At 37.7% G+C, this 11487-nt stretch overlaps 2 protein-coding genes across 4 annotated transcripts in view; one reads left to right on the top strand and one right to left on the bottom strand.

The window, feature by feature from the left end:
• The window catches only part of nln (neurolysin (metallopeptidase M3 family)), a 10201-nt gene extending 8424 nt beyond the window's left edge, over positions 1–1777 (bottom strand). Inside the window, exons 1-2 of the mRNA XM_028602135.1 lie at positions 1629–1777; positions 368–618 (exon numbers count right to left, since the gene is read on the bottom strand). Of these exons, the coding sequence (XP_028457936.1) occupies positions 368–618; positions 1629–1765 (388 nt within the window). The 5' untranslated portion in view covers positions 1766–1777. The remainder of the gene's footprint in view (positions 1–367; positions 619–1628) is intronic.
• On the top strand, positions 1671–11365 carry sgtb (small glutamine rich tetratricopeptide repeat co-chaperone beta). Of its 3 annotated transcripts, none has more exons than XM_028602133.1 (12): positions 1671–1814; positions 4154–4266; positions 4629–4780; positions 5090–5165; positions 7337–7436; positions 7710–7814; positions 7908–8046; positions 8144–8206; positions 8680–8717; positions 8823–8906; positions 10318–10438; positions 10534–11001. In XM_028602133.1, exons 2-11 carry the CDS (start codon positions 4167–4169, stop codon positions 10427–10429), a joined length of 969 nt encoding a protein of 322 aa, XP_028457934.1. In that variant the 5' UTR covers positions 1671–1814; positions 4154–4166; the 3' UTR covers positions 10430–10438; positions 10534–11001. The 3 variants fall into 3 exon arrangements, with proteins under 3 accessions (XP_028457934.1, XP_028457933.1, XP_028457935.1); XM_028602132.1 differs by having other exon boundaries at positions 1672–1814; positions 4151–4266; positions 10534–11365; XM_028602134.1 differs by having other exon boundaries at positions 1675–1814; positions 4151–4266; positions 4629–4732.
• The last annotated feature ends 122 nt before the right edge of the window (positions 11366–11487 follow it).

Genomic DNA, 11487 nt, shown 5'->3' with positions numbered 1-11487 from the left:
TAAAACACCTGGGTACTGTAGTTTGTTTTAACAAACTTTATTCAAACACGAGTAAATAGTGTGATTTTTTGGGACTATTTGCTGCAGATGAATACACATTTGGTGCTATAGTTAATATTAAGATGTATATGGGACTTACTAAAAATACAATGACCATGTTTATGATACTGAAGGAACATGATCACCCAGTGTAACAGTGAGGCTCATGATTGTGTTTTTTAATAGTTTTTGGACAACAATGAAGCTCTATGGCACAGAGGCTCTGGCTACAGGCAATGCTTATTAGTAGGATCAATTAATTCCTGGTTTTGGTCTTTTTCACGCGATTGTTGACATCAAGAAAATGAGCATATCCTTAAACACTTACATGCATAATCCAGTTTGGCATAAGCCAAGGCTTTCAGGGTGTTTTCAACAGACACATTTTCTATCTTTAGAGATCCAACGTCATCGTAGACCGCCTTTACTCTGTTAATCAGGCTGTCTGTCATGGTGCTGATATCGTCTGGGGTCAGGTCCCATCTCAGCGCATTTCTCTTATTTCCTGCCTGAGAGCAGTCTCTGGCACATGTCACAGACCCGTTGTGGATGGTCATTCTCAGGAGAGGTTTAGAGACGCTGTAAAGAATTAGACATCCAGTTTAAGTTAAAAACAGTATTACAGACATATTATGACCTCTAGGATAATCACAGCCAACATTAAGCTTTATACAACCACAAAGTAGAGACACAGAGCATTCAGAGGATGTATGGCTGTGCAAGGTAAAAATGACAATAAAAGGGGGTTTCTAAACAATTTCCAGAACAGTAGTGCTCGCCATCCAATAGCCTTTTGGAAGATTGCAGAAATCTCCAAATGTCAAAAGTTTTTGATACCAAATCTCAACATGTTTTCTTTGGTTTTCATCAAGGTCTTGGTGTTTTAATGTGACATTTTGAGGATATAATTTATTTTTATTAATTCTCGAGTGGTCAGAAATGGTCATATTTTGCACCAAATCCGTTGACAAATGGTATCGACCATTATTGACCAACCAAAACATTGCGGCAACAACTCATGAGACACACAGCATGAGAGTGATTTACTTTTATATCTTAATGTTCAAAGCCCTTACACACTAAACTGCTTCCCATTTGAAATGACTTCAGATTGAATTTAACAGATGGCACTACTGTAAGCAATAAATTCTTCAAGGCCACAGTTAAAACATGCTCTGGATTTTTTCCACGCTAAGCGGAGACCTTTTCCTACTACCACTCAGTGTAGAGTTTCGTTGCATGACAGCAGAAGCCACTCAAAACAAGATCATAAAAGCGTGCAATAATTTGCAAGGCAATATGAAAAATCGCTGCCAAAAACATGCAAGACTTTCAGTGATCGCTCAAGCTGCAATTTATACAGTATATCGGCCTACCTTTTTATGATTAACAGGTGGTAAATAAAACACACAGCAATTAAATCTAACAGTCGCACTGTCACATGTGTAAAACATGCTACAATAACGTTACTCAGCGGTGTAAGCATAGCCTACCTGAAAAGCGCTTGGCAGACTAAAACTCTTAACATGCCAGCGGTTGCATGAGTTTTATCGTGCAAAAGAAACCCCCCCACTTTATTCTCCTCTTACGGTAGCTCGGTCCAAACAGAGCAGCAACAGCAGCAGTAACGGTCTCCCCCTGCTTCTTGAAATGTGGAAACGCTTATTTCCGCTTTTAACGCGCAGGCGCCGTAGAAGATGCGATCAAATCCGACACAAGTCCTCATGACGCGGTAGCAGCAGACAGCTGGATAGAGAAGGGCTGGATAAGCTCAGGTAGGTGGGCGTGGGGAGGGACACCGAATAGCATCTTTTGACACAATGTTTTTAATAAACTGGCTTCATAGTGTTTGAGGGGGATGTAAGGTTGCCCTCTCTTTCCTCTCCTCGCGCCTGTTTTGCTGCCTCGTTGACAAAGAATTGTTTTTAGCCAGCATCACACTGCAAGCTCCACATTGCGCGAGCCCTGTTGTCCGGACGGGCTTTTTTTTTTTTTTTTTAGATATGACAAACACCTGCCAGCGTTATTGGTTGTATTTTCTTGAATGAATTACATTTAAGAAAAAAGATAGAAAGCCTGTATAATGAATACAAACACACCTCGTCTCCCGTTATGGTATTACATCACAGCCTCGGCATCACTGCATTTGCGTGTGTCAACAGTGAGACACACTGAGTGGTTGTGCTAGCCAGACCTAACGTAACAACGAATGGCATTAGCACGTGAGGGATGTATGAGCCAGTGTTTGTATCTGCAAATCATTTCCGATAGAGTCAATTTAGGGTGGCCTTGTTTGCCCCTGCACTGTTTGCTGCACTTATATGTTTGGAACCGCTTTGGTCAGACAGAGAAAAGAAACAATTTGCAACAGCCAGCTTTTTAACGGAGCAATGCCTTGTTTTGTTGTAAGCAAGAATCATTTTGCTTTAATCCTTATGTGAGTTGTCTTGGAAACAAGAACCAGATGCACCACCAGCATCCTTTCTAGTAACGTTTGTTGGAGATAACAGAATAATAACATGGCTGGATTGACCTGTTAGGGGGCCCTTGGGCAAAAATCTGCAGTTGAGTCCATATTGTGGTAATTTGATTTAATACCACTTTATTTAGGAGTGGAAGCCAGGGAGCACACAGAGCTCTATATTACAGGCCCATAAAAATAAGATTACAATGCAGGGTTCGCGTTAGTTGATATCATACGCGAATTCATTTAAAAAAAATGCAAATAATTAAACTACTAAAAATCATTTGACTTGCAGGGAATCTGGAAGCTTCCTTTGGGGCCTGTGGGCAGTTGTCCAGTTGATTTGGTTAATAACTAGATAATAACTAATTACTCAGGACTATGTTTGATAGTTGATTAAGATTTGACAAAATTGAACAAACCATCAAAACCCGCTTGGAACCACAAGCTTCATAAATAATAAGACTGTCTATGAATCATAACACTTTATAATAAGAGCACAAAACAAATAATGCATAACAAATGATTCATGATATATTGAATGTATGAATTAAATGCCCTGAAAACATACTGGCTCAGTCACCTTCTTGATTCGAGCAGTTTACTGCCAAAGAACATCCACACAGTCCTGATGAAACTGATTAGCAGGGTTTTGACTGTTAAATAATAAATAAATATATAAAGGTATCAATCAGTACCAATAGTACCAAAATGTGTTTTTCTTCTTCACTTTGATTACTGCTTAATACAAGAAGTATCACAAATTCCTGTTGCTCACCATAAATAAATGATCAGGTCATGATGAGTTTATGCGGTCAGTTCATATACAGTCACTTAAAGATTGTTAATTTATAATTACTTCATACATTACGTTTAATTACACCAACTTAGCTGGAATCCAGTAACACAGAAAAGGGCATTTCAGATCCTTCAGCGTCTTTGAGAGCACAACAGTACCTTTTCTCTTGAGCTGGTAGTCTGAATCAAACATCTACATGTTGCTACATCACCCAACAGTCACATTACAAGCTAAGGGATGAAACAAGAGTTTTAATTGATTTTATTATGATATTCTTTTGTTGCTGTTGAAGATAATGGTGCACCAAAATCCAAAACATCTAGCAGGTTCCGGTTGACAAATCGGGGAGAATGGACAGACATGTTGAAGCATATGTCAACAGTTTACATTGTAATTAAGGTAGAAAGAACCACTGGGTATTGATGTTGTGTCAGGAATCTGATTGTGGGTTTATTTTTTATTTTTTTGTTGACCGTAGATGTTTGCATCTGACCACCATTTGATCAAATTCATCTTTATATTTCTCTGAGATATAAAGTACGGCTCTGCAAATGCATGGGGTTTTGAAATGCCTTTTTTCTTTCTGTGATGGCATATAAATGAATGTAAATTGCTGATCCATGAAGTGCTAACTAATCACTAAAAACGCATAGTGACTTTTTAAATAGTGGGCAACTCATAATACTATTTGTAAAAATCCTGCATTTATTCATCATGAGTCATGTCTTAGTTTTGCATTGATTTAGCTTGTGTTTAATACCCTTATTTAAAGTGTCAGCCTATGAATAATATAGTAATTTCTGTGTGGATGCCTTTCTGTTTCACTCCAACTTACTGTGTATGCGCAGCAGTTTCTAGGTAAAAATGGCAGTGGAGAAGCGTCTGGCATTCTCTATTGTGCAGTTCCTACGAGATCAAACACATTGCGGTGCTTTGAATTCTGATGAGCAGGAGAGCCTTGAAGGTAGGCCAACTCACAGTGCATGTATATTTTACAAATATAGGACACTATGCTCTTTTCGCTATTTCAGCGAAATAATATACATTATGTTCTTATCTCATTATCCTGATAGAGAGAGAGAATAAACAGGAGTAGGTTTTATCATCAAAAAGAATCACAAGTAATCAGGGTATGATGGGCAGTGTGTGCGGTGGCGTGTTTCATCCTTTGTGGACAGGAGGACAGTTTAGATTTCTCACTCTGAATGTGCAGCCAAGCTCTGACTCGCCATAATAATACTGTTAACTCCAAGACTAATTGTTTGGCTGCTATCTTAAAACCTCACAAATGTAATTGATCTCATCAACATCATGCTATCACTGCAGTTGCGATACAGTGTTTGGAGACAACCTTTAAGATCGGCTCCAGTGACTGCCATCTTGCTGTGCCTCAGCCTCTGACAGAGATATTCCTCAATTCCCTGCTCAAGGTGGGTACGGCGCCATCAATGGGACCAATGCTTTCACATACAAAAAGAGTAAGTTGGTTTATCATTATGTATGGCTCATATGAACTCAGTAACTCAGCTTATACGGCAGCAGGATAAAGATAATTGTGTTTTGCATTATCCAGAGTCAACACTACAAATCCTTCTCATGACATTTTGACTCTCTGGCATTGCTTATTGGCACACCAATATAATAGAATCTTAATGATATTAGTTTTTATACCTGTGCTTTTCCTTCTGTCAGGTCAACACCATAATAACGGTATTTTGTTTACAACACAGTCACTGTTTGTGTTAACTTTACTTGGAAGTAATGACTTCTCTTTTGCATTTACTTAGAATGACAACATTACCATACCAGAGACCTCCCCATCTCCAGAAGACATTGAACGAGCAGAGCAACTTAAAAATGAAGGTAATGCTAAAACTCTTAATTCTTACTCTAATTTCATTAAGTCTGAAAACTGTGTCTCGCTCTGTAGCATCCCTGGTATTACCATGAAGTGATTGTGCTAGCTAAAAACTAAACTAAAAACCTGCGAGCTCCCACAGTGACACCGTCCATATTTATTTTTTTATTATTGTTTATTTTTGCAGGGCCAGCGCAAAATTAAATGTAATTGCTCCAGAGTTTACTTTTACATCTGTTGTCCCTGAGCAGGTAGACAAAAAACAACAACCGCAAAAGAGCAAATACACTACACAAAAATCCATCAGTGTGAGAAAATAATAGTTTGCATTATGATAAATACAAGGGAATGCAGTGTTTCCTCTATGTTGATTTGACCATGGCACCCCCCATGGTATCAGAAATAGGGCTGCATTGTTAAAGTGCATGTTGGAGAATAGCGCGGTCACTCGGCAGAAAAAGGAAACACTGGAATGATTGGTCATGACACTTCTGTGCTGACTTTAGCCAAAGCTTGAGTCTGGTTTTAAATACTGCAAAGTTTCCTAAGTCTTAAAATGTTTGTGAATATAGGATAACACATTTAGGTAAGAGCCAGCCATAGTTCATGTGTTCTGCCTTGATTAACCCACAAATAACTGCAATTTCACAGTTACTTGTAGATACAAAAGAATCAGATAGGCCACCAGCTACGTTAAGGAGGAACATCTTGGAGCTTTGCAGCTCCTCCTGACTTAATAATAGCTACTGTATATGTGCAGTCCTGGTGGAAAGTATTGATCTCTGAAAGGAAACTGGTGCCTCTGTCGGATAGGAACTGAATGCACTGTAAGAAATGATTCTGTGGTCATGTAGATTTGAATTAATGTATTAGGTAAAATATATTCAATATGATTGTGTTTTTGATTTTTATGCAAATATTTAATTAAATTTCAAATAAAAATGTTTGGAATAAAATCCACCCATTGTAGTTAAATAAAACATAAGCATTATATTTATCTATTCCCAAGAGAGAATATTGAGTTAATTCAAATCAATGTAATCAGGCAAATTTTAATTGAAAAGCACTTCCTGTCAACCTAGCTAGCTAGCAGCTATAATGTTACCCAGCATGCCGTTCGGCTGTGTAAATTTGTAGGCTAAATGTAAAATTATTAGTGTTAGAAATTGTTAAAGTCACAAATAGTTGTGTGCTATGGTGTTTTATCCTGTTAAAGAGAGTTAGTTGTGGGTTATTAATTGTCGATATAAATTTACAACCATGAGTAAGAAGGGTACGAAGTTAACACGGCTCCCGTTCTGAAGTCACTCGCAGATCAATTTGGCCGTAGTGTTCTCTGCGGCATTACACCGGTATTACTATATGAAAAATTCATATCATATGGCAAATTAATATCGGTATACCGGTATGCTGCCCAGCACTACTACAATGAGTCGAAAGCACAAAAGTGAATTGTTAATAAAATTCTTATTTGAGTATTTATTATGTTCTGTACTTTCTGGGCCATAGACTAAATTATTCCTAAGAAAGAATATTTAGATTTAATTCAATGATTAAATTCAAATCGATGTGCAGATTAATGTAGATGATTATTTATTCAATTATATATCATTGATATGTAGAATTAAATTAATTTTTATTAGTACTATTTACACATTAGGGAGTTTATCTTTTTCAAATCAACTCAATATTTTTGTTTAGGTTATAATTAATTCTGTACTGTTTTCTATTTGAATATACTCATATTAAATGGATAACTATTAAGGGTCTCATTTAATTAATATTTACTAAATACCAAACCATGTGAAATTTAATTAATAATATTGCTTGTAATCTGTTGCCTCATTTTTATTTTAATAGATATGGTGTATCTTTTCTTACAGTGTGCCTATAAACTATTTCTGATGTTTTCCATGCCAAAGTAGTCAACCTTCACCATAGCCCTTGAATATATCTTAATACTGATATCATGTAGATTATCATTCATATTATTAATTAGCTATCTGTCCAAAATGGTATTGTGGTAATGAATCTACTGAATCTAATCTTACTATCCGTTTTTTAGGATGATAAAAAGCAAAACTGCTTCTATGATAACTTTGGCCCAGTGTTGTAAACACAATCTTTCTTTGTGTAAACTCTGTGAACAATCCAATATTTCTTCTTTTTTTTTAAGGAAACAATCACATGAAAGAAGAGAACTACAGATGTGCAGTGGAGTGCTACACAAAGGCCATTGACCTGGACCTAAGAAACGCTGTGTACTACTGCAATAGGTATTTACAACAGCAAGCAACAAGATTTCACACTGTCAGTGTTTTGCACTTGACTTTTTACTTCTGCTGTGGATCACAGATTTTTATACAACAGCAGAGGAGAGCAGCACTAGATGTCGTTAAATAGTCTGTGATTTTGACATGATGTAATTTTTCGACTGGACTAGACAGTGCTAGTGAATTAAATCCCTTCCTTGTGGGTTATGTATCTGAACACAGTTAAACAAGCCAGTGATAAAGGTAAACATGGGGTCTGAATTTAACACTGTGCAGGGCTGCAGCTCACAGTAAACTGGGAAATTATACAGAGGCAACTGGGGACTGCGAGAGAGCCATTGGGATTGATCCTACCTACAGCAAAGCCTATGGGAGGATGGGGTGAGTTTTAAAGTTTTTTTTTTTTTTTTTATGTAATCTGCTCCATAATATTTCAAGGTCTGTCAAAAATGACCCGTTAATTTGTGGCTCCAGTTTGGCTTTGACAGCCATGACCAAGTATCCAGAGGCAATTTCCTACTTCAAGAAAGCGTTGGTATTAGACCCTGAGAATGATACCTACAAATCCAACCTGAAGATTGCAGAGCAGAAGCAAAAAGAAGCGACCAGCCCAGTAAGTAAAAGAATAATGTATATTAGTACATTAAAGCTGACATATTATTACCTAGGTCAGGTTAATTTTGACCTTTGTCTGTGAATTTGTGCCACAGATAGCGGCTGGATTAGGATTTGACATGGCTAGTTTAATCAACAACCCTGCCTTCATCAGCATGGTAAGCATGCGTCCTAATATATACAATATATGTTACATACAAAGCCTGGCCATGTCACAGAGGTCACTGCTGTTCAGGGTTTTATCATTTGTCCTGGAGACAGGTGTCGTACGCTCGTTTTGTATCTGGCAAGGTTAGACCAGATATTTTCCCTAATTAGTCCCATGAGTGACAGTCCAGATAGCCCATTAATCAACCGAGTTATTGTCTCGTGGAAATGGCCGTCTCTGGCCCTGAGAGTCCTGACTTGTTAAACGATGACACATGGGAACGTCTGCCAGGCCAAGCATGCCTGAGTTTTACTGCAGCAACAATAGCAAGATACAGCTAAATTAGATAGCTCTGTGTGTATGTACTGTATGTACAGCACCAGACGATAGATTGTTTTCTTGTCTCCCAAACAACAATGTAATCAGAAACACATTGTCCCTCAGTAAATATGTGACACATTGGAGTTTGATTTCCGTTTACAGGCGGCAAGCGTGATGCAGAACCAACAAGTACAACAGCTGTGAGTGTGTCGAAATGAATTGATTGCATTTAGAGTGAAGGGTAAAGTGCAGTTTTTAAACATACAGTACATTGACTCACTGTTACTGTGTCACTGTGTGATCAGTATGTCAGGAATGATGTCCAATGCAGTCGGGGGTCCTGCAGCAGGAGTGGGTGGACTGTCAGACATTTCCAGCTTGATTGAAGCGTAAGTATACCCAACTGAAACTTCAATGGATTAAAAGGACTGTTTTATTAGTTGTTATTCATTATAGAGAGCTTTATATGGATATGTTTAATGTGTTTAAATATAACATATTAGTGGCCAGGATAGCTCACTTGGTAGAGCAGCCACACATATATGGAGGTTTACTCCTTGACGCACTGGCCGGGGGTTCGAGTTTAAACCCCCTACCACTAGATGGCTATGCTGAAACGCACCACTAGTGTCCTTGCCTAACAGTGCCTAGCAGTGCCTGACTTTTTGCTAGAAGCTAACATTGTAGCTATGGCTGAACTTTGGCCTACTTTAGCATATAAACATTAGCTCAATAAGAACCTGTGAAACACAATCCCAAACTGGCAGTTTCATTTTCTGTGTACTGAATTGTTTACCTAAAGTAAACTTCTTTGACTTTTATGAACATCATGTCTTTTTTTTAAATATTAGTTTTTCTAAAATTATACTTTAAAAAAATCCCAATATATCGCCTTACGCACAGTAGCGAAATATATTGCAATATATTGAATCGGGACCCATGCATCATGATACGTATCGTATTGCCAGATTCTTGCCAATACACAGCCCTACAATATATATATATATATATATATATATATATATATATATATATATATATATATATATATATATATATATATATATATATATATATATATAACATATTAAGAGAGTAATTCAACATTTAGGGAAATTTATAGCACTCGGGTCTGTATGGTAAATATGAAGCTACAAATAACGGTTCCTGGTGATTTTTACAGTCTTAATGCAACGCAGAGCTTATCAGCTCCTGGCAGTAGCTTCATATTTACTGTACAACATGAGAGGGATATCGATCTCCTCATCTAACTCTCGGCAAGAACAATATTAAAACATTTCTGAAACAATGTCATACGGCAAAGTTGTATTGACATGGCGTGCAATATTTTATCGCTGCTGCCCACTGCGGCTCAAACAGCCAGTGTATGATGTTAGAGTACCTCTTTGCAGATAGTAGAGCAAAACTGGATCCAGGTACACTCCTTACTCTCCCATTCACCTCACCAGGCATTTTTCTAAATGATGTTATAGGTGGAGACAGGCTGACACAAAATGTGTAATAATCCTCAAAATGTATGTAACATTTTCATACCACAGACCCTTCAAAAGCAGACATATTGGGAAACAGTTCCTCTTTTGATAATATTTTAGCCCAGGTAACTTCTGATTTAGTATCAACTTGTACCTGTATTGTAAATGTCCACAATGTGAGGAGATACAATCATTCTCTATTATTTTACCACATATTAAAAACTGAACTATTCTTGCTTTGTGTGAGCTATTGTTCTGGTGGGAAGCAATTCAGCAGATAAACAAAGTGATCTCATGTGTCTGTCAGGGGACAACAGTTCGCCCAGCAGATCCAGCAGCAGAACCCAGAGCTGATCGAGCAGTTAAGGAACCACATCCGGAGCCGATCCTTCAGCGGCAGCGCCGAGGAGCACTCATGATCTACTCAGGTGTTTTTGTAGTTGAAAAACGAACCTTAGCTGACGTGGTAAACAAAAAAAAAAGAATATATTTGTATCATTAACATGCATTATTTTCGTTTCAGTCTCACGTTTATTTTCCAAGGAAGGGCAACCATATCGCGCGATTACAATCTCTACACCCATTTCTTGAAATCAAATCCCCGGCATAGCTGGAATGAAGAGACAAGGATGGGAGATGAAGGCACTTTACTGTGACTAAAGACTCTGGGGCGGAGAGATGAGGGCCTAGAGACTGGACCATGAAATGAAGCATCCCACACATGTAGGGCAAAAACATATTGCAAACACCTAATCATAAAGAGAGCCAAGAACTCATTCAGCCTACTGAGGGAACATGAGTACGTTTCTTCAGTGCTTTTACATTCTGCAGAGATCATGTTTTATATGTGCAGAAAATACTGCCCTCTTCATGTTCTGAGTTAAGGATCCTTCTGTATAGTCATGATACATAGAGGGGTAGGGAGGAATGTACTTTTACAGCATTGCAGGGAACATTTCAGCTTTTTTTCTCGTACAATAACCGTAACACATCAGGTTTATATCGCATCTTCTTTAATATTATTTTTGTAGACAGAATACTTGTGTGTTGGGAACACGTAGACTCACATCACTGCTTTTCAACGAGTACTACTTAACTTTTGATTAAGACAACCATGTAATTGTATAGCAGTGTTTGCAGCGTGCATTATGTTGTTATTGCACTTTAGCAAAACTAAATATATCCCCTTTAAGCATATTTAATTGTTCATTAACTGGTAACAGAGTGTTCAGATTGTTCATTTTGCATGCTCTTAAATCTGGTATTTGAGATCAGATGCTTTATGGAAACAAATAGGTATGCTAGGACAGCACAATGTTTTGTCTAAAACATGTGAATAAATGTCTTGAAATTGAGCAGATGCTTGTAGTTTTTGCCTTTGTGTCATTGTTATATGAAAGTGTGACATATTTCCTGTTGAATAATGTCTTTAAATAGTGGGTAACACTCAGTTTGAATCCAAGATCCACCTGACATC

This window comes from Perca flavescens, chromosome 16 (genome assembly GCF_004354835.1).
Source record: "Perca flavescens isolate YP-PL-M2 chromosome 16, PFLA_1.0, whole genome shotgun sequence".
Lineage (NCBI taxonomy): Eukaryota > Metazoa > Chordata > Actinopteri > Perciformes > Percidae > Perca > Perca flavescens.
The sequence above is the reverse complement of the archived record's forward strand: the minus strand, read 5'-3'. Positions and strand labels throughout refer to the sequence as shown.